Source organism: Myotis yumanensis, unplaced genomic scaffold (assembly GCF_028538775.1).
Source record: "Myotis yumanensis isolate MYYU_CA2020_CCGP unplaced genomic scaffold, mMyoYum1.0.hap1 SCAF_2, whole genome shotgun sequence".
Lineage (NCBI taxonomy): Eukaryota > Metazoa > Chordata > Mammalia > Chiroptera > Vespertilionidae > Myotis > Myotis yumanensis.
The window spans coordinates 27,237,553-27,261,895 of NW_027223753.1; the positions used below are offsets into that span (position 1 = coordinate 27,237,553).

Consider the following 24,343-nt stretch of genomic DNA (forward strand, 5'->3'; position numbering starts at 1 on the left):
ACTAAGGAGGAAAAAAACAAATGGGATTACATCAAAATAAAAAGTTTCTGCACAGCAAAAAAAACCATCAACAAAACAACAAGAGAGCCCACTGCACAGGAGAACACATTTGCCAATATTATCTACACTAATAAACAAGAAAGAAGCAAACTGACCGTACCTTTGCACCGCCCCACAGCCAATCAGGAGTGAGTATGCAAATTAACCTGACAAAGATGGCAGGTTAATTTGCATACACAGGCACCAAGCGGCCGGGGGCGGAGCAGGAACATCCCTGGGACCTAGGCGCTCTGAGTTGGCACACACACAACTGGCCGGGGGCAGGGCGGGAACATCCCCCCCAGCAAGCGACCATACAGCAGAGCCCTGCTTGCCCCTGGCCGTGGCAGCAAGGGCAAGCAGTCCCCCACAGTTAGCGAGCAGACAGCAGGGCCCCCACAGAGAGCAGACACCAGGGCCTGCGGTGGCATCAACAGGCAGGTCCGCAGAGAGCAGAGAACCATGGGGAGCAGGCCTAAGCCGTCAGTAGGACATCCCCTGAGGGCTCCCAGAATGAAGAAGGTGCAGGTCAGGCTGAGGGACCCCCCCACCCCGTGCATGAATTTCATGCATCGGGCCCCTAGTATCCAATAAGGGCCTAATCTCCAACATTTATAGGGGATCATACATCATAACAAAAAGAAGATAAACAATCCAATCAAAAAATGGACAAAGGTCCTATAGACATTTTTCTTTTTTTTTAATATCTTTTTATTGATTTCAGAGAGGAAGGGAGAGGGAGAGAGATAGAAACATCATTGATGAGAATCATGGATCAGCTGCCTCCTGCATGCCCCCTAGTGAGGATTGAACCTGTGACCCAGGCATGTGCCCCCCACCGGAATCGAACCTGGGACCCTTCAGTCCGCAGGCCGATGCTCTATCCACTGAGCCAAACTGGCCAGGGCTAAATAGACACTTTTCAAAAGTGGACATGTAGAAGGCCAAGAGACATATGAAAACATGCTCAAAGTCACTAATCATCAGAGAGATGCAACTCAAAACAACAATTAGATACCATCTCACACCTGTCAGAATGGCTATCATCAACAAATCAACAAATGACAAGTGTTGGCAAGGATGTGGAGAAAAAGGAACCCTCGTGCACTGCTGGTGGGAATGCAGACTGGTGCAGCTACTATGGAAAACAGTATGGAGTTTCCTCAAAAAATAAAAAATGGCCAAGACCAGTTTGGCTCAGTGGATAGAGCGTCAGCCTGCGGACTGAAAGGTCCCAGGTTCGATTCCGATCAAGGGCATGTACCTTGGTTGCGGGCACATCCCCGGGGGGGGTGCGTAGGAGGCAGCTGGTCGATGTTTCTCTCTCATCGATGTTTCTGACTCTCTATCTCTCTCCCTTCCTCTCTGTAAGAAATCAATAAAAATAGACTTAAATAAATAAATAAATAAATAATGGAACTCCCATTTGACCCAATAATCCCACTTCTAGGAATATATCCCAAGAAATCAGAAACACCAATCAGAAAGGATATATGCACCTCTATGTTCACAGCAGCACAATTTACAATAGCTAAGATTTGGAAACAGTCCAAGTGCCTATCAGCAGAGGAGTGGGTTAAAAAACTGTGGTACATCTACACAATGGAATACTATGCTGCTGTAAAAAAGAAAGAACTCTTACATTCGCAACAGTATGGGTGGACATGGGGAGCATTATGCTAAGCAAAATAAGCCAGTCAGAGAAAGATAAATATCACATGATCTCACTCATCTGTGGAATATCATGAACAATATAAACTGATGATCAAAAATAGATCCAGAGACAGAGAAGCATCGAACACTGTAAAGCTTCAGAGGGAAGGCAGGGGAAGGTAGGGGGGTAAGAGATCAACCAAAGGACTTATATGGATGCATATAAGCATAACCAATGGACACAGACACTAGCGGGGTGAGGGTATGTGCTGAGGGATGAGGGTGGTAGGGAAGAAGTCAATGGAGGGAAAAAGAGACATATGTAATACTATATGTAATACTTTAAACAATAAAAAATTAAAAGAAAAAAAAATAACCTAGGGAGACTACTTCTAGGAATATAACCTAAGAGACCCAAAACACCAATCAGAAAGAATATATGCACCCCTATGTTCATAGCAGCACAATTTACAATAGCTAAGATCTGGAAACAGCCCAAGTGCCCAGTAGGAGATGAATGGATAAAAGATCTGTGGTTCATTTATACCATGGATACTATGCAGCAGTAAAAAAGAAGAATCTCTTACCCTTTGAGACAGTATGGAGGGACCTGGAGAGTATCATGCTAAGTAAAATAAGTCAGTCAGAAAAAGATAAGTATCACATGATCTCACTCATAAGTGGAATCTAAGTAACAAAATAAACTGATGAACGGAGTGGATCCAGAGGCATGGAACAGAGTGTGGAATCTGGGAGGGAAGGCGGGGGAAGGGTGGGTGAGTGGGAGGTAATCAACCAAAGACCTTGTATGCTTATATGCATGTGCTTATATGGACACAGACAATAGGGTGGTGAAGACCTGGGGCAGGGCCGGCTGGAGGGGGTCAATGGGGGAAAAAAGAGGACTATGTAATACTTACATTAATAAAGAATTATAAAAATAAATAAAACCTAAAGAGACTATACTATCTTCTAAGCCAGTTACTTAATAAAGAAAAAGTTTCCCTAAAGGGAAAATGTACAAACTAAAGCCTCCTTTCAAGCTGAACAAAGTAAAAGAATAGTTCAAGAACATCCACAAACCAAAGGTCCAAAACATATAATATTCTATTATATTTCTTTCTAAAAGCAGATGAGAACTGTAAAAAAATATGAATTCTATTTTCATACATTCTGTACATGTACCTTTAAAATATGATAAGTAGCCCTAACTGATTTGGCTCAGTGGATAGAGCGACGGCCTGCGGACTGAAGGGTCCCAGGTTCGATTCCGGTCAAGGGCATATACCTTGGTTGCGGGCACATCCCCAGTAGGGGGTGTGCAGGAAGCAGCTAAATTGATGTTTCTTTCTCATCAATGTTTCTAACTCTCTATCCTTCTCCCTTTCTCTCTGTAAAAAAATCAGTAAAATATTTTTTTTTTTAAATAAAAATAAAATATGATAAGTAACCATTATTGAGCACTTCTTGGTATTGGCTTTGTAATAAGTGTTTTATATGGATTAATTTATTAAATCCTCACAATAACCCTATAAAATAGGTAATAATAGCTCTATTTTATATTTATACGGGATAATTGAGGCTTAGAAAACTTAAGTAACTTGCCTCAAGTCACAGAGTTGGAATTTGAAGTCAGAGAATGACTCAATTTTAATCACTATACATTCACTAAGAAGTACTTATTTAGAACCTTCTATATACAATTCTAGAAACTGAAGATATAGCAGTAAGAAAAACCCAAATTCCTCCCCTCATGATCCATATATCTAACTAGAGGCCCGGAGCACGAATTCATGCATGGGTGGGGGTCACTTGGCCTGGCCAGCGATCAGGGCTGATTTGGCCATCTCACCCAGTCCCAATCTGGGCCGATGGGGGCCGACTGGCTGGGGAGGGATCGCAGGAGGTTGGCCCACCATCCAAGGAGGGACCGCAAGAGGGCTCCAGGGAGTGTTCAGCCCTCTCACCCAGTCCCGATCGGCCGGACCCCAGCAGCAAGCTAAACTACCAGTCGGATCATCTGCCCCCGGTGGTCAGTGTGCATCATAGCGACTGGTCAAATGGTTGACCAAACATCGACCAATCGGTCGGACACTTAGCATATCACACTTTTATTATATAGGATATGGAAGAATGACAATAAACAACAAATATGTGACACTAACAGGTGACTAAAAAGAGGAAAAGACAATGACTAAGCATGTTACTTCAAAAACTGGTCAAGGGCCCAGCTAGCATGGCTCAGTGGTTGAGTGTCAACCTATGAACCAAGAGGTCACAGTTCTATTCCCATTCAAGGCACATGCTCAGGTTGCAGGCTCCAATCAATGATTCTTCTCTCATCACTGATGTTTCCGTCTCTCTATTGCTCTCCCTTCCTTGCTCTCTAAAAACATTTTAGAGATTTTCACATTTTTTTGAATGTGAAAATTCATTTAAAAAAATAAATAAGTAAATATATATATATATATATATATATATATATATATATATGCCTAAGCAACCGAACGACTGGTCAACCGGTCGCTATGACATGCACTGACTACCAGGGGACAGACACTCAATGCACAGGATTGGGCTCCCTCCTGTCTGGATCGGGCCTGCAGGGATCGGGCCGAAACCAGCTATCCGATATCCCCTGAGGGGTCCTGGATTGCGAGAAGGCACAGACCAGGCCTCTAGTAATCAAATAAAAACTGGTCAAGGGCCCTAGCCGTTTTTGCTCAGTGGTTAGAGCATCAGACTGAAGGGTTGCGGGTTCGATTCCAATCAAGGGCAGGTACCTCTGTTGCAGTCTCAATCCCCAGCCCCAGTCTCTTTCACATCAATGTTTCCCTCTCTCTCTCTCCCGTGTCCTTCCACTCTCTGAAAATCAATGGAAAAAATATCCTCAGGTGAGGATTAGCAACAACAACAAAAACTGGTCAAGAAAGACCTCTTTGCCGAAACCGGTTTGGCTCAGTGGATAGAGCGTCGGCCTGCGGACTCAAGGGTCCCGGGTTCGATTCCGGTCAGGGGCATGTGCCTGGGTTGCTGGCACATCCCCAGTGGGAGATGTGCAGGAGGCAGTTGATTGATGTTTCTCTCTCATCGATGTTTCTGGCTCTCTATCTCTCTCCCTTCCTCTCTGTAAAAATTCAATAAAATATATTTATAAAAAAAATAAAAAAAAAAAAAAAAGAAAGACCTCTTTGAGGAGGTGATATATGGACAGAGACCTGAATAAAATGAGGAAATGAGGATGCCAGCCATATATCCTATCTAATAATAGACAAAGATTCAAATTGACCATACCTTCGCTACGCCCACCATTGGCTAATCAGAGCTATATGCAAATTAACCGCCAACAAAGATGACGGTTAATTTGCATACGTAGGCGCGAAGCGGCCGAGCAAAGACTGAAGGCGGCTCTGGCTGGAGCAGTGAGGGCTTGAAGGCAGCTCTGGTCGGAGCGAAGGCCTGGGTCCCAGGTGCCGGAGGAAAACTGGTGCCGGCAGCCAGGGGAAGGGAAGGCCTATTGCACGAATCTTTTCGTGCAACAGGCCTCTAGTCCTATATAATAAAAGGCTAATATGCAAATAGACTGAAAGGCGGAACAACCTAACAACCAGTCACTATGACATGCGCTGACCACCAGGGGGCATGCACGGAACATGGCGGGCGTTGGCAGCAGATGGCAGAGCGCGAAACATGGCAGGCCATCGGCCGCGGTGAGATGGTGGAGCAGGTGAGCAGGGGCACCAGACCAAGGCGAGGCATCAGTTGCTGGCATCGGAGTGAGCCTCTGGTGGTTACTGAAAATTCTTTGCTCCCGTGTGCCACGGTCCTGCCCTGCACTCGCACCTGCTGCCGGCACTGGCCCTGCTCGCACCCACTGCCAGTGCCAGAGCCACCGCTCACATCTGCTGATGGCGCTGCCGGCCCCGATCACCCCTGAGGGCTTCTCTACCACCCCCTGCTCCTGAGGGGTGATCGGGGAAGCAGCCACCGCTCGCACCTGCTAATGGTGCCGACCCCGCTCACACACACTACTGGCACTGGCCCCAATCACTCTGCACCATCAGCAGGTGCGAGCAGGGCCAGCACCATCAGCACGTGGGAGCAGCGGCAGCAGGAGCGGGGCTGCTGGCAGATAGGGGACTGGGGCCACAGCAGGAGGGTCCAGGCGGAAGTGTGGAGGATGGGCACAGACCTGCCGCTGTGCCCACTGCAGCCTCGTGGTCCACAGTTCCTTTCAAGGTGCATGAACTCATACAAAATATATATATATATATATATATATATATATATAATTTGGAAAAAGAATATCTCAGGTAGGAAAAACTACCAAGTGCAGAAGTCCTCAAATAATAATTTTTAAAATGTCCTCAGGCAGGAGAGCACACAATATACTTGGAGACCATCAAGGCAGCCAGTGTGACTAGAGCTCAGTGAACAAGAACAGTGGAAGGAAATGAGATTTGAGAGGCCAAAAGACAGATCATGCAAAATCTTAAGAGGAAAAACCAAGCATTTTGGATTCTCACTTAAACTGATAGAAAGCCACTGTAGGGTTTTTTAGTAGGGATGAGTGACAAACTCTGATTTAAGCTTTTACAGGGTGATACTGACACTGATCTTGCTATGTACAAAGTACCATGGGGAAGGGAGACTAGAGGGTGGGGTAATGGAAGATGAGGTGGGGTAATGGGAGGTGGAGTTGGGGTAATGGGAGATGAGGTGGGGGTGGGCAACCAGAATAGAACCAGGAGACTTTTACAATAAACCAGACGAAAGATGATAGAGGCTAAGCTTATGGTAGTGATGGGACTAGTGGGGGAAAGTCTCATGCAATCTGAATGTAGCACCAACCAGACCTGATGGGCTGAATGTGAACTATGAGGTCAAGAAAAGAATCAAAGACAACTTCCAAGTTTTGGTCTGAATAATGGATGGTAGTGCTATTTGCTGACATGGGAAAGATTGGGGAAGAAGCACGCCCAATCAGCATGGCTCAGTGGTTGAGCATCGACCTGTGAACCAGGAGGTCATGGGTTTGATTCCTGGTCAGGGTATATGCCTGGGTTGCAGAATCAATCTCAGTGGGGTACATGCAAGTGGCAGCCAATCAATGATTCTCCTTCATCATTGATGCTTCTATCTCCGCCCCGCCCCCCCCCCCCCCCATCCTCTCTGAAATCAATTGTTTTAAGAAGCAGACTGGGAAGAAAGAAAAAATCAAAAGTACTGTTTTGGATACATTAAATTTAAGAGATCTAAATTTAAGAGATCTATTAGCTATTCAAATGGAAATACTATATACCAATAACTAAAAATAGGAGTCTAGAGCGCAGAAGAAAGGTCAAGACTAGAGAAATAATGTGGGAATAATCAGCATACAGATGGAATGTAAAGCGATACAATCTGATGAGATCACAACAGGTGGAAAAGGCTATAGAACAGTGGTTCTCAACCTTCCTAATGCCGCGACCCTTTAATACAGTTCCTCATGTTGTGGTGACCCTCAATTTTATTGTTACAAATTGAACATAATTAAAGCATAGTGATTAATCAAGAAAACAATATGTAATTATATATGTGTTTTCCGATGGTCTTAGGCGACTCCTGTGAAAGGGTCGTTCGACCCCCAAAGGGGTTGCGACCCACAGGTTGAGAACCGCTGCTATAGAAGGAAAGACTGAAATCTCTGAAGTACAAGTGAGATAGGAAGAAAACCAAGAAAGCACGGTTCAAGAAGCCAAATAATGGAATGATCAACCATGTCAACGAATAGGTTAAGTAAAATGGAGACTGCAAACTGGCCACTGGGTTTGGCCAATGACGACCATGATGTAAGTGTTCCATTGGAATGATGGGAGACAAAAGCTTGACTGGAGTGGGTTCAAGAAAAATGAAGGGAGAGAAATGAAAACAAAAGATAAGAACAACACTTTCAAATAGTTTTTTATAAAGAGGAGCATTCTCCTACTCATAGACAATTATTTCATGTCATTTGCTCTTTTGCCTCAATTACTGCAAGAACCTCTTAACTTGTCTGCTTCCACATACCCATTCGGTCTCAATAAAGTAGCCAAATAGAACAGATTAAAATGAATGTTACCTCAAGTGCTTCCTTTGCTCAAAACTCTCCAATGGCTTCCCATCTCATTTAACATAAATGCTGAAATCCTTACAACTGCCTTCACAATTTGAAATTCTCCACAATCTAGCCCTTCTCTCCCCAAGCTTTCCCCTCTAAGCGCATCTACTACTTTCTCTTATTGCATTCCAGCTACACTGGACTCTTTACTGTACCTCAAAAACAAATTTTAAAGGTTGGAAGCCCAAGGTACTTCCTATTCCCTCTACCAAGTATGCCCTTCTTCGGATAATCTAAATGCTTCTATCTCTTACATCTTTCGGGTTTTTATTCAAATATCCCATTCCAAAGAGATGTCTTTCCTGATAATGCCATTTAAAATCATAATCCCCCATCATTCCATATTCTCTTTCCCTGCTTTATTTTCTTCATAATACTTATCACCATATAACATACTACGTATTTTACTTATTATCTATTTCTCTCTACTAGAATAGAAACTTCATGAAAGTAGAGTTTAAATCTGCCTTTTTCACTGCTATAATCTCAAGAGTACTCAAAAAAAAACACGAAGTTTTTGAAAATGTAAACTATTATAGCATATTTATATGTTGATGAGAATCATCAATAGAAAACTAATGATTCAGGAGTATGAAGGAATAATTATAAGAATAAAACTCTTTTTTATTTTCTTTATTGATTAAGATATTACATATGTGTCCTTATCCCCCCATAAGAATAAAACTCTTAATCAGATGTAGATTAAGATGGTAGGAACGTACTATTCATACTAATAGAAGGTAAATGATGTGGGTACAGATACAGGAGAGTGGATGATTTATAATGGGAGCTGGTAAAAAGTTCTCTTCTGATTACCTGTTTCTTCCCCCTCAGTGAAACAGGAAGCAAGAACATCCATTAAGAGTCAAGATGAGCCCTAGCCAGTTTGCCTCAGTGGATAGAGTATCAGTCTGCGGACTGAAGGATCCCTGGTTCGATTCCAGTCAAGGGCACGTACTTCAGTTGCACCCTCCAAGCCCTGGTCAAGGGCATGTGAGAGGCAACCAATCAATGTGTCTCTCTCACATCGATGTTTCTCTCTGTCTCTCCCACTCTCTCTAAAAATCAATGGAAAAATATCCTCGGGTAAGGATTGCTTAAAAAAAAAAAAAAAAAAAAAAAGACAGCCCCAGTGTGGCTCAGTAGTTGAGTGTTGACCCATGAACCAAGAGGTCACAGGTTCGATTCCCGATTCCCAGTCAGGACACATGCCCTGGTTTCTGGCTCAATCTGCAGTGGGGGGCACGCAAAAGCTTGACTGGAGTGGATTCAAGAAAGATGAAGGGAGAGAAAATGAAAGCAAAAGATAAGAACAACTTGCTCTTTTGACTGAATTACTGCAATCAATGTTTCTCTCATCGATGTTTCTATCTATCCTTCTCCCTTCCTCTCTCTCTAAAAATCAATTTTTAAAAAAAAAGAGTAAAGATGACAAAAACAATGTTCGAAGTTTGAGGAGAGAGGAAAAATTAAACTATCATTTAACAGTGAAGGGACCAGGGAAATGTCACACGAATGACTATCAGTACTGACAGACTCCTTAAGGTCCACGATCACTAATTTTGATGTCAACATGATCACGTTTTCTTACCAGCCACATTCAGCTGCCTACATACAGGTGAATAGGCAGAATTGGTTTAATTTGTCAAACAAGTATCACAAAAGGGAAAAGAGGCAAGAGAATTGAAGGTACGTGCACAGGAAAGATTATGTTAGCCCATGAAATGTTAAGTTGGATAAGGAGAAAAGTAGAGGTAATTGACAATGAAACAATGGTTTAAACAAAAAACAATGATCTGGACGTTCCAAAGAACTTTGAACAGTTTTTGGAGAGAAATTCTGAAAGGAGTGTGAACTGGAGAAAAGGAAGATGATGTAAAAGTCAGAGTGTGTGGCAAGTTCAAAAATAAAATTTTAGAGGAGAAATTATTATTGGTAAAAATAAAATATATTTTAAAAATAAAATATACCTAATGAACATGGTATTAGGAGGCTCAGGTTGAGGCCAATACTTCACACCAATTATTCACTATACATTCATTGTACACATGGTTATAGCACTGAGAAAAGGAAACAGTCTTTGGGTATTAAAATGAGGTACAATGTTAACAAAAAAAGTTGTCAAATATGTCTCACTAACAATACATTATGTGTAAGCCCTTACTCCCAACAGGCTTGCAGCCTCTGCTCTCCCTTAGCCCTTGATCCAACAACCCATTTTCAAAGCCCCTTGAATCCCAAGTATGTATATTAATGATGAATAACAACCAACACCTACTGATGAAAAGTAATAATTACCAAGGTACCATAGAGATTTCACCAAGAAAGTACAAAGCTAGTTAGCAAATTTAGCAGAGAACCATATAGTAGCTAATATCAGCAATGAAGGAACTATACTCATTGCAATATTTGGCTGCCTCTGCTAGTCCTGACTGTAGGTCACCATCAGTAACTGGTGGAAAAGCTTTTAGGGTGATTTTTAGGCTAAGGGGCATTCAGTAGAACAAAGATGGGAAAACTCTGTAAACAATGTGTTCTACCCTCATCAGGAAACACTGTCCAACCTGTTTCAACCATCCCAGGCTCTCTGCTCCCAGTACCCTTGAGGAAATCAAATCTTCCCAAGCTAACAGGTTTTCAGGAGCTGGCCCTTACCCATCTTACTTCTGGATAAGAGGAGGAGGAAAGACTGCCAGGCTGGAATGGCTCAATGGTTGAGCGTTGACCTATGAACCAGGAGGTCAAGGTTTGAATCCCAGTCAGGGCACATGCCCGGGTTGTGGGCTCAATCCCCTGTGTGGGGCATGCAGGAGGCAGCCGATCAATGATTCTCTCTCATCATTGATGTTTCTATCTCTCTCTCCCTTTCCCTTCCTCTCTAAAATCAATAATAAAAATATTAAAGAAAAAAAGAGGGGGAGGGAAGACTAATAAACTTTCTGTATTGAAAACTAAGAATTCTCAAATGCCCATGTCTCAATCACCATGTTCTACATTCTATCCCCCACACAATTGCCAGAATAATCCAGCTAAAACACATGTATCACAAGACCATCAGGCTCCCCTATTTACTACCCTTTTATTTAGTACTAAAGATTAAATAAAGAGATGGTGCTGATTTTCATTAAAAAAAAAATTTTTTTCCGTTTTGAATTGCATGCTATTCTTTTTTTTTAATTTTGTTTTATTGCTTAAAGTATTACAGAGTATTACATATGTCTCCTTTTTTTCCCCCCATTGACATTCCCCCGGCCTCCCCTACCCCCCAGTGTCTTGTGTCCATTGGTTATGCTTATATGCATGCATACAAGTCCTTTGGTTGATCTCTTACCACGCCCCTTCCCCCCCCTCCCGCCCCCCCAACCTTCTCCAGCCTTCCCGCTGTAGTTTGACAGTCTGTTCAATGCTGCTCTGCCTCTGTATCTATTTTTGTTCATCAGTTTATAATGGTCTTTATTGTCCATAAATGAGTGAGATCATGTGGTATTTTTCTTTCATTGACTGGCTTATTTCGCTTAACATAATGTTCTCTAGGCCCATCCATGCTGTTGCAAATGGTAAGAGTTCCTTCTTTTTTTACAGCAGCATAGTATTCCATTGTGTAGATGTACCACAGTTTTCTAATCCATTCATCTGCTGATGGGCAGGCACTTCGGCTGTTTCCAGATCTTCACTATGGTAAATTGTGCTGCTATTATAAAAAAATTTTTGAAAATTTCTCAATGGTGCTGAGGGAATTCTAGGAACTAAAATTGAACTCCATCTTCCTCCATCCTCAAAAAATGTCTCATTTCTTCTACTTGACTACTTCTATCATAGTACCATTATTACTCCAATCACTCAAATTCAAAATATTTTAATCATTTTCTCTCCCTTCAATAAATAATCACTTATTAGCCCTATTGTGAGCAAAACCCCTGACTATACATTATGGTAAATAAAATGATGATACAGTTCCTATCGTCAATAATTTATAACTTAAAAGCAGAAATGAAATCTACAAAATAAATACAGAAGGATAGAAGTGCTAAAACACTATTCATTCATTCATCCGTTCATTCAGCAAATATTTATTTAGAGCCTACTATATACCTAGGAATGGATAAAACAATGTGCTATAGAAACAAAGTGGGATAAAAATATTTATTAAGTACCTATCTACTATATGCTTTCTAATCATTATTTCATTTAATCTCATAGAACCCAAGTTTTTACTTTTGTATCATGGAATTGTGAGAATTGGAATTTCAGAAGATTCACAGATTTACTGAAGCCCAATCAAAGATCCTCTTAGGATCCTACATAAAAATAAAACAATTCAAAATTAAAACTTCATAGATAGTTTCTGTGGCACTTGAGTTAGGCCTGGAAGCTTGAGTAGAATTTTAACGAGCAGAGGCAGAGAAGAAAGAGCTTTTCAGATAGATGATTAATTAAAATAAATACATGAAGTGCCTAGAAATAAATGAATATTTACTGAATGCCCATTACATACCAGTTAAACACTAAAGGCTGAGGATACAATAATGAATAAGATAGCCTCTCAACAGTTTTTTCTCTGATGAGAGACTGACAACCAATTATGGTATTAGTTAGCAAATATCTATTTCAAGCACCAGCACATATCTATGTTTCTAATAATTATTCAGACTAATAACTATGTTTCAAATACAATACTAGGCCTTAGGTATACAACAGTAAATGAAACAGTCTGACCTGAAAGCGAAATAGACAATTTGTATTTATGCAACAGTGGACACAAAACTAAATCTTGAGAACCAAGAAGGGGCATCTAACTCTGATTCTTCAAAAAGTGGTAAGTATCAAGTAGACCTTGAATGCCAAGGTCTTCAGACTTCATTCTATGGGTATTAAGAAGCTAATGGCCAGCACCGGTTTGGCTCAGTGGATAGAGTGTCGGCCTGCAGACTGAGGGGTCCCGGGTTCGATTCCGGTCGGGGACATGTACCTTGGTTGCGGGCACATCCCCAGTGTGGGGTGTGCAGGAGGCAGCTGATCGATGTTTCTCTCTCATCAATGTTTCTAACTTTCTATTCCTCTCCCTTCCTCTCTGTAAAAAAATCAATAAAATATATTTTTTTAAAAAAAGAAGCTAATGAAGATTACTTAAGATAAAGAAATGATCAATTTAACAAATATCTATCACTGGAACTTGGGTAGGCAATGAGGTCTAATTTTTTTGTAACAGAATGCAGAATAAATTAGAGACTAAAAGCCGAGAAATGCAGTTGAAGTATTACAACAGCCAAGACAAAAGTTTATAAATGCTGAATTAAGTTAATGACAATGAGAATAAAGATTTGAAAGATGTCAACAGAGCCCGGATAAGGGGGTTAAGGGAAAAGGAAAAGTCAAAGACCACCGATACAATTTCAAGTTTGATGACAAAAACAAAGAAAAGACACAGCACACTTCAAAGGAGAAATAATAGGTTCTATTTTAATGATACAGTAAGCCACTAGAGATCCAAGTCCTGCATCCTACTCAGAATTTATTCCTAAAAGCCAGTATAGTATAAAGCATAACAAGCATTACTCCATGTCATGAGAAATGGAGAACAAAGTCATTGAGAGGTGTATGTTTGTTGATTGGCTAGGCTCCTACTCCCTGAATGAATGGAGCCCATCTAGCCTCTAACACACACAACTGAAATTTTTACCTTTTCAAAATCAAATAATTACAAGTTATGGACTTTCAAAGATACTATCAAATTATAAAAATCACAAATGCTGAAAATCTATGCTGGGAACATTAAGCCCAGAAAAGGAAATGTACAGCTAAGGAAAAATGTCAGGCATAGAGTCTCAGATCACTCTACAAAAAGGTTCTGTAACACATGCCATTAATAAAGAGGGCCATAGACCCTTGTTCCACATCCTAAGCACCTGCCACAAATAGGAAAGCCTACCAAAAAACAGAGTACAATTACGGAAAGAGCTAAGGACAGAGGACATATCCTCGAAAAACACTTAGGTGACAGGAAAAGAAAACAAACAAAAAAAAGACACACAGGAAGCAGTCAGGCAAACAGAAGTGGAATGGATATTATGACCAAAGAAAATATCAAGGAACACACAGTCAATCGTGACAAAGAGGATGAGGACTATGGGAAGACTATCAGATTTAATTATTTAAAGGTTTCTGGGACTGCTACCTATCTGTGTAATTCTTTCACAATTAAAACTTTTCACAAGTAGTCATGCATTGCTTTTTAATTTCAAAAGACATTTTAGTATCCATCCTGGTACATTCACACAATGGAAAGCTATACAGCAATGAAAAGGAACCAACTATTTCCACAAGCAACACATGGATGGATTTCACAAACATGATTTGAATAAAAGCATCTAATCACAAAAGAGTACAAACTGTATGATTCCATTTATATGAAGCTCAAGAAGAGGCAAAACTAATCCATGGTGATAGAGGTTGGGAAAGTGGTTGCCTTTCGAGGATTGCAGGGTATAAAAATGTTCTACATTTTTATCTAAGTAGTGGTCACATGCATATATTCACACCTCAATAAAATAAAACAAAAAATGTACAAAGTTATTAGTGACCTTGAAGACATCAGTTTTGGGACAGTTAAAGTGCAGAAGCCAAACCATAATATGAGAAATGTATACAAAGTGAGGAAACTGATTCATTTTTCAAGAAGGTTGCTAGTGAAGCAAAGAAGAGATAACAAAGTAGCTTGGGTGGGTTACACAATTCAGGGAAACTGTGTTGTTTTTATTTTATTTGAGATTTAAGGCAAAGAGAAAATAACATACATAACAAGGGCAAATGAGATAGAATGAAACCAAGAGCATTAATAGAGGGATTTAGCTTCAGAGAGGAGGATGAATACTTTTCTCTGAGATTGATGCAAAGGATGAGTGAACACAGAAATCCTGACATAAATAAGAGGAGAAAATCAAGTAACCTTGAACTCTATAGTGAAGCATGCAATAAAGACAACTGGACCAGGTAAATTGATTAAGGAAAGGATCTGAACTTTAAATACATTTTTTAAGTTCCAAATAGGGCCCTAACCGGTTTGGCTCAGTGGATAGAGCGTTGGCCTGCGGACCCAAGGGTCCCAGGTTCGATTCAGGTCAAGGGAATGTACCTTGGTTGCGGGCACATCCCCAATAGGGAGTGTGCAGGAGGCAGCTGATCGATGTTTCTCTCTCATCGATCTTTCTAACTCTCTACCTCTCTCCCTTCCTCTCTGTAAAAAATCAATAAAATATATATATTTTTTAAAAGTTCCAAATAGGTACTGCAGAAAATATAAAAGGCAAGGATGAACGGAGAAATTACAGCAATAGGACAATGCTCAGTGGCCTGAAAGCAAGGGCAGAGATAGCCCATGGTGCAGTCCGCTCAGGGCTGGGTGGAGAACAAAAGGTGAAAGAACAAAAGGGGGGAAATCCAAATGCTAGCATGTGCATCACTGAAACTATATAATAAGGAGCGGTGTCTCGGGAAAATACTTATTTAACTGATGGAAAGCAGGAAACCTAATAGAAGTCTTAAAAGATTCAAAGATGAAGTCACTAGGTCTCGAGTGCAAAAGGAAAGCTGTCACTAGAGTTCATCACAGAACATTTTTCTGCAAATCCCACAAGATCAAAGATCACACAGTCTCCTTTCACTGAACTTCCTACAGCTACAAGTGGTAACTTCTCCCGGATAAAACTGACCTTTAACCTCTACCTCTAACTACACCTACACTTGATTAATAAATCATACAAACGAGAGAGACCAAGATGGCGGCATAGGTAAACACCGGAGACCGCTGCCGCAAACAACCATTTCAAAAATACAACTAAAAGACTGAACGGACATCACCCAGAACCACAGGAAGGCTGGCTGAAGAGAGACTCTACAACTAGAAGGAAAGAGAACAGCAAATCGAGGCTCAGAGGCGGCGCAGTGTGGAAAATACAAAGGTACCGAGGTGCGCGCGCAAAGCGGGCTGGTGGCTGAGGGCGCGGTTGTCGTTTTCTGCCGGGAGTGAGTCTCAGACTCTGGGCTCCAGATCCGGGCGAGTCTCTAGGGACCCAGACTCAAACGGGAGAAGCGGGATTATCCGGCATCAGTTGGGACCTGAGGGCAGCTTTCTCTCCGAGGTTTGCAGCGGCTGCCGGGGTTCTGAGAAGCAGAGCCTCTGGGAACGGGACTGAGCGTGGCCATAACTGCTCCCTCCGCCCGCCCTGCTGATCCCGCCCCGCCCAAAACCTGCGCACAGCCATTTGCCGATTGCCTCAGGCAAAGGCTGGATTAGCACCTCCCCAGAAGGCAGACGTTTTCCACACAGCTGATTTCCACAGCCAGCCGGCCTGGTGGTCAAACCCCTCTAGTGTTAACTACAACAATTAAGGCTTGGCTAGAACAAGACTGCGCACAGAGACCACAAGGGGGTGCACCAAGAAAGCATAAAAGATGCGGAGACAAAAAAACATGACAGAAATGGAGGATATGGAGCTAAGAATCGCAATTTTGAGGGCTTGCCATAAATTTGTGCAGAGCCTCACGAAAACTAATGAGACCCTCGATGCTACGATAAAGAAATTAGAAAGTAAGCATACACGGACTGAAATAAAGAATATTATACCCAATAGCAGACCAGAGGAGTACAATAATCAAACCAAAGATTCGACAAAAAACACCCAATTGGAAAAGCAAAATGAAAAAAGAATCCGAAAGTGTGAAGATAGTGTAAGGAGCCTCTGGGACAGCTTTAAGCGGTCTAATATCAGAGTCATTGGAGTGCCAGAAGATGAGAGACAGCAAGATATTGAAAACCTATTTCAAGAAATAATGGCAGAAAACTTCCCCCACCTGGTGAAAGAAATGGACTTACAGGTCCAAGAAGCGCAGAGAACCCCAAACAAAAGGAATCCAAAGAGGACCACACCAAGACACATCATCATTAAAATGCCAAGAGCAAAAGACAAAGAGAAAATCTTAAAAGCAGCAAGAGAAAGAGGCTCAATTACCTACAAGGGAATACCCATACGACTGTCAGCTGATTTCTCAACAGAAACTTTGCAGGCCAGAAGGGAATGGAAAGAAATATTCAAAGTGCTGAGTACCAAGAACCTACAACCAGGATTACTTTATCCAGCAAAGCTATCATTCAGAATTGAAGGTCAGATAAAGAGCTTCACAGATAAGGAAAAGCTAAAGGAGTTCATCACCGCCAAACCAGTATTATATGAAATGCTGAAAGGTATCCTTTAAGAAGAGGAACAAGAAGAAAAAGGTAAAGATACAAATTATGAACAACAAACATGCATCTATCAACAAATGAATCTAAGAATCAAGTGAATAAATAACCTGATGTACAGAATGAACTGGTGATTATAATAGAATCAGGGACATAGAAAGGGAATAGACTGACTATTCTTGGGGGAAAAAGGGGTGTGGGAGATGCGGGAAGTGACTGGACAAAAATCATGCACCTATGGATGAACACAGTGGGTGGGGAGTGAGGGTGGAGGGTGGGGTGGGAGCTGGAAGGAGGGGAGTTATGGGGGGAAAAAAGAGGAACAAATGTAATAATCTGAACAATAAATATTTAATTTAAAAAAAAGAAAAAAAATAAAAAATAAAAAAAAAAAATAAATCATACAAACACATCCTGTCCATTCAGAAATTCCATGGATATTTTTTCACTGCTTTCTGTGTTTTCCCATCAAAGATGTTTTCAGTGGGAAACTCTTAGAAGGCAGAGCCTATAACCTATGAATTCCCTGTTCACAGCATCAGGCTTGGGATTGCACACATGCAGGTGTTTTAAAAAGTGCTTTCTCGTGAAATAGATGGTTATTGAGAACTTAAGAAACGATTCTGAACATACTCCTACAAGACTATAATGATGGCCAAATCAGAGAATGCTTAGGAATACGCATTCAGTTTTTATACCTGTCAAGAAAGCCTCTAGGAATTAGGATAACATTTAAAGGTGTCTGTTACATGTAACCTTTTATTGACTTTCCCTATCTTATTCTGTTTACCCTTCTAGGTAACTCCTTAATATACCCCTTTAGTAAGCTGCTTCTTTGCAGTGCATTTACTCCCAGCCCACATTCCAGCGTCCCTTCTTCCCATCCAGAACCCCTGACTACAAACGCCCGTAGACCATCTTTTCACCCCCTACTCCCCCATTCCCCATTCGACCCCAGGCCATCACTTCATTTCTCCACTCCCCATTTTTCTGCCTCTCCAGACCTCCCACTCCTGCGGAACTACTCAGTCCCCACCCCTCAAAGCCCCAGCCCGTCTTCCCGCCGGCGATTCCCCTCCCCCACCCCTTCCATTCATGCTCCCCCTCCACCCCTCCCCACCCCACCCCGGACCCCGGCCCTCCCTACCTGCTCCTTGACCTCAGGCCCCGTGGGCCCGGTCCGCTCCTCCAGCCGCTGCCTCCCGGGCGGCGCTCGCCGGCGCGGGGGCAGAAGCTGGGGCAGCTCGGCCGCCCGCTGAGCCCCATCCTCCCCGCGGGCAGCCGGCAGGGGCGGCTGCGGTCGGTCGCGGCAGCGGCTCCGCTTCATATCGGCTGCTGGGCCCCGCGGGCGTCAGCGCCGCGACAGTCCCGGCCCCGCACGACTCCGGGCCGCAGCGCTGCCGCGCCAACCACCGCCCGCAGCCACCATGGCCCGGCGGGCGCCCGAGGCCACCGACCCCAGCTCGCGGCTCCCCTGCGCTTTCTGGGGCCCTTTCGGCGCTCCTCACGGAGAAGGCAGCATCGTCGCCGCCTCGTTTTCTCCCACCCGGCACGCGTTTAGCCGGCCATCCGCAGCCGACGCCGCCGGCTCTACAGCCAGCTGCCCGCCCGCCTCCAGCCGGGCCCCGCCCCTCCCCACCCCTCCCCTGGCGCGCGCGCACGGGGAGCCCGCCCGCCACCTCCAGCCGCGCGCGGCCTCCCGCGCACGCGCCAGCGAACGGTCGCGAGAGACCCGCCCGTGGCCCCTCTGTGTAGTGGGGAGAGCGGAAGCGGGTGGGGCACCCAGCGGGCAACTGCGGCTGCAGACACTCATTGATTCTTTCATTCATCCATTCATAAAAATGTGTGCTCGGCCAAGGTAAGTGGTAAGGATCCAAAAATGAGTTAGAACTGGCCAGTGCCTTCAAGGAACTATGGGGAGAGGGACCCAGCGCAGGAAGGAGTCAAAACATACGACTAATTCATAAAATACGAATGCAATGCCTTTTTATGGAGAGCTTGCCACTGTCACCTAATCTTCACACTTTGGAGGCAGGTCTGCTCATTCTCATGTTACAGATAAGAAGACCGAAGTGAAGTGACATGTGCTCTGCAAATCAGTGAACAAATTAGACCTGACCCAAATTCTGGCTTTTATGACCCTTTCCACTGTTTCCCGCTGCTTCCAGAAAGTAAGACGGGGTGTGCAAAGTTCTATAAAAGAGGAAGAAGTGATGGATTCCTTCTGGGGAAAGGGAGAACAAAAAGGCTTCCAGAATGATTCCCATGATTCCCCAGTGACAATGAAGTCATCATGTTATAACCCGTCCAGCCTGGCCACAGCCAGTCCATCTGTGGCCTGAGCAGCCTGGCCTGTCACTTCAGTGACTCATCTGCTCAGCAACGTGGCTATAGATCATCACTGTCTGGCGTCCTGCTCTGGCTTCAGCTAGTCTGCCACAATGTTGTATTTTCCCTTCTTTTGACTTGACCATAGTTCTTTCCCCGAAGGCTGTGCTCATTTTTCCTGGACCTCCTCCCTGAACCCTTTCTGAAAAATAATAGCTACCATTATAGAGTGCCTACTGGACCTACAGATACTGGGCATCAATTCACACATATGCAAACAAGAAGTAAGTTTTACCCTGATACCCCAAGACTGCAGGTGTAAGCCCAGGTCAAAAGTAGCCAATGAATGCATAAATAAGTAGAACAATAAATCGATATCTCTCTCTCTTTCTTCTTCTCTCTTAAAAATAATTAATCAATTTTTTTAAAAGAGGGAAGTTGTGTTATTTCTAATTTACAGTTGAGGAAACTGAGACACAAGTTACATAATATGCTAAATATGATACAGCTAATAAGTTCAAGGCCAGGACTCAAAGCAACGTCTAACAGATACTGGAGCCTACACACACAATAGAATATATAGCAAAGGTGATGTGATATCACTCCATGATTAAATTACATGAGATTCTGTCTTGTTAGCAGACTCACTCTCACTCTACTAATGGCTTTGAAAAAGCAAGATACCATGTTCTGAACTGCCCATGGAGAGGGCCATGTGGCAGGAAATACCAGAGAATCTCTAGGAGCTAGGGGCAGCCTCTGGTCCAAGAGCCAGCAGCAAAGAAAAAAACCCCAAAGTGCTAAGTCCTACAACCATAAAATCCACAACCTGAATGAGCTTGGAAACAGATCCTTCTCCAGGTAAGAACATAGCTCAGCCATACCTGAATTCCGGATCCACAGAAACTGTGAGATAAGTGTGTGTTATTTTAAGCTGATAAGTTTGTGGTAACTTATTACACAGAAATAGGAAACGAATATAACAGCCAGATACTCACCTTCTCAGCCTTTCATCAGCCAGAGAGGGCCATGTGACACAATCTGGCCTGAATCCACTCTTATCCCTCCTTCCTCAGTTTAATAAATGACAAGCCTTTTTTTTTTTTCCAGTTACTCAGGCCAAAACCTCAGAATGATCCTGAGTCTTCTTTCTCACGTCATATCCATTCCACTAGTAAATCCTATGCAAATTAAGAGGATAGACAAGCCTGGCTAATGTGGCTCGATTGGATGGAGCTTCATCCCAGTGCACAGGAAGGGACTTGGGCTCAATTCCCAGTCAGGGCACGTACCCAGGTTGGGTTCCATCCTTGATTGGGGTGCGTGCGAGAGGCAACCGATGGATGTTTCTCTCTCACACTGATGTTTCTCTTTCTTCCTTCTGCTCTCTCTCTCTCTCTCAAAAAAAAAAAAAGTATTAATTATCTGAGAGAGAAGTGATGATAACAAGTACTACCAAAGTGATAGTAGTGATGGAAGAGAGTAAATGGATTTTAGAGAGACTTAGAAAGTAAAAACAGGACCTGCTACCTGCACCTGGGTACAGAGAAAAAGAAAAGACTTGAGAATGATTTCCAAGTTTCTGTCTTGGGTAACTGAGATAGGGAACAATGAAGAAGAAGTTTGAAGGAGATTATGATTAGATAATTGTTTTAGATGTGTTTACTTTTAAGTGCCAAGTGAAGGTGTTCAATGAGCTATTGATTAAAGTGATGTAGAGCTCAGAACTGAGAGCTACCAATATTTAGACGTGTAACTAATACACATATAATCTTAATCTTAGAGTATAAATATGATCACATCACTTTTCTTTTTTCTAGTTAGTCACTTGGGTCCCTCATGTCATATTATCAGAAAGTCTAGTATTCCCTTTATTATCTTAAAACTCCAAGGTTCTTATATATTCTAAAAGGTAAGTGTGGCAGTTATCTAGTGTTATATAACAAAACAACCCAAAATTTGTGACTTAAAACAACAATCATTTATTTGGCTTACAATTCTGTGGGCCAACTAGGCAATGATTGCTTGCTAATCCTAATGGAGGATACTCTCAGGGTTTCTAGGGGGCTGGGGAATGTACACACCCTCTTGGAGAAGGCTGCTTTCAGTGATACTAACATGCTCTTCTATGAAAGACTCCCGATGTTATTCAAAGGAGCCCACATTACTCTTCTAAGAGTCAGCTTTAAGGATTCCTTATTATAATTATAGCAGAAACAGATACTTGTCTCCCAATACCCATTCTCCGTTTTATCATTGGACACATGGCCACCTAGAATAAAAACAATTTCCCAGCCTTTTTTATGGCTAAGTAGAGACTTGTGATTAAGCTCTTACCAATGAGATGTGAGCATAAGTGATGAGTGCAACTCTTAATTTATGTTCTTAAAGAGAAAAGGCATGTCTTCCCTTTCTCCTTTTCTCCCTTTACCCAGCCTGTTTCTTGGAAAGTGTTCATAATAGAAATTTATCTTGGACAACAGGGATGAGGAAACATTTTAGGGATGGCAATGCAACAATGTAGAAAGTTCCAAGATGAACTCATAGAGCAGAGCTGCCATCCTTGCTCTCTGTACTATTATGTGAGAGAGCACTATACTTCTATCTTGTTTAAGTCACTGTTATTTTGGGTGTCTGTTACATGTAACCAAACCTCCATTGTTTTCCGTTAAAATGGTGTCTCTAGAGAAGCTGATGGATCACAAATGTAATCTTTGGCAGGGCATGGGCTCCAGATGGAAACTGAATCCAATTAAATACATTAGGATACATTTGGCATCTCAGGAAAATCAGTAATCTCAGGGAAACCCAAGAATAAAAGTAAAGCTGGCCTCAGGGAATTTGGACTGGAAGCATCTCTAGGATCCTCAGCAGTAAAAGTTACAGCAGTTCTCAACCTGTGGGTTGCGACCCCTTCGGCGGTTGAACGACCCTTTCACAAGGGTCGCCTAAGACCATCCTGCATATCAGATATTTACATTACAATTCATAACAGTAGCAACATTACAGTTATGAAGTAGCAACAAAAATAATTTTATGGTTGGGTCACAACATGAGGAACTGTATTTAAAGGGCCAGAAGGTTGAGAACCACTGGTTTAGGACAATTTATTCCATGCTGTTATTACCATGACTAAGTTTCTCTCTTGATCTCTACTTTAATTCATGTGTCTTTTTGCTTTTCTTCCCAGAATTAACCAGCTTATTTACCCTCTGTTATGTATTATTGCTCTATACCATAACTTTTGCCTAACAATATTTTCTACTTAGCCAAAACTTTGTCTTGATCAAAGCCTCTTCTCTACTAATTGTCTCTCTATACAACTTAAAATTTTCATTTCTTACCTCTAATATCTGATCCATTCTCTACTTCCTAATTCACTTACCTAAGGACAAGAAGCTAATTGCCCATACTTTACCTTTCAAGTTACTTTAGTAGCTGCTGGATAACCTACACATTAGTCAGGGGTACCTTCCAGGTCCAATCAGCAATGTCTAGAAATTTGAAAGATAGTATCAAGTGGTACAAAAGATGACTGCCTAGGATTGTAAGGGAGGGATAATCTATCTATCTATATAAAACCCTAATATGCAAATAGACCGAATGGCAGAACAACTGAACAACCTGTCGCTATGACCTGCACTGACCACCAGGGGGTGTGTGCAGACCATGGCAGGCGTCAGCAGCAGGCGGCAGAGCATGAAACATGGTGGGTGTTGGCTGCAGTGGGATGGTGAAGCAGGTGAGCAGGGGTGCCAGACCAAGGCAGGGCACCAGTCGCTGTCATCAGGGTGAACCTCTGGTGGTTACTGAAAATTCTTTGCTCCAGTGCACCGTGGTCCCACCCAGTACTCGCACCCGCTGCCAGCGCCGGCCCCGCTCACACCCGTTGCCGGCGCCCAGCACCAGTCCCGATCACTTGGCGCTATCAGCGGATGCAAGCAGCGACTGCTGGCCCAATCGCCCTTGAGGGCTTCTCCACCTCCCCCTACTCCTGTGGGGCAATTGGGGCAGCAGTTGCCATTTGCACCCACTGAGGGCGTCGGCCCCAATCACTCCGCACCATCAGCGGGTGCAAGCAGGGCTGGCACCATCAACTCATGGGAGCAGCGGCAGCGGGAGCACAGCTGCCCGCTGCCGGCAGACAGGGGACCCGGGCTGTGGTGGGAGGGGCGTGGAGGATGGGCCAAGACTCACCTCTGTGCCCACAGCAGCCTTGTGGTCCACAGTTCCTTTCAAGGTGCACAAATTCTCGCACTGGGCCCCTACTATTCCATAAAGGGGGATGGTAGGCTTCTTTGGAACTATGAGTAACATGTCTTGTATAGATACATTGGAGGGGGATAAAAGTGGAAACCAGAAACCACTTAGGAGTGTATTGCAAAAGAATAAGTAAAAATGGTCAGGTACTTATCAGAGTTTTACAGTAATAGGGCTAGACAGGAAGGTACAGATTAAGGAAATATTAAAGATGTGGAATATACAGGACTTGATGATTAGCCAGATAGGGAAAATGAGCATATGGGATGAGTCCAATAATCTTCAGGAGTCTGGTTTAACCAGGAGGATGCTGTTGTCTTTCACTGTTCTAGAGAACACTGAAGGAAGAGCAAGTTTCATAATTTCATTCACTCATTTATCCACACAGTCAAGAAGTATGTGTTTAACCATGAAAGAGAAATACTGACAAATGCATTAACTGGACATTACAAAAGAGTCCAATATTGGGATATGTTGATTTCATGGTGCCAATGAGATATATCAGATGAATGTATGGGTCTAAAATCCAGGGAATGCTCTCAGCCTGATATACTAGTACTAGAGGCCCGGTGCACGAAATTTGTGCACGGGGGGGCGAGGGGGTAGCCCTCAGCCCAGCCTGCACCCTCTCCAATCTGGGACCCCTCGGGGGATGTCCGACTGCCAGTTTAGGCCTGATCCCACAT

General features: G+C 43.0%; 1 protein-coding gene across 7 annotated transcripts in view; it reads right to left on the bottom strand.

Moving 5' to 3' along the window:
- MAST2 (microtubule associated serine/threonine kinase 2) overlaps positions 1–18,647 on the bottom strand; it is a 170,125-nt gene extending 151,478 nt beyond the window's left edge. For all 7 annotated transcript variants that reach the window (XM_070404834.1, XM_070404837.1, XM_070404836.1 and 4 more), the window contains exon 1: positions 18,217–18,647. In XM_070404834.1, the coding sequence (XP_070260935.1) occupies positions 18,217–18,396 (180 nt within the window). In that variant the 5' untranslated portion in view covers positions 18,397–18,647. The remainder of the gene's footprint in view (positions 1–18,216) is intronic.
- Between the last annotated feature and the right edge of the window lie 5,696 nt (positions 18,648–24,343).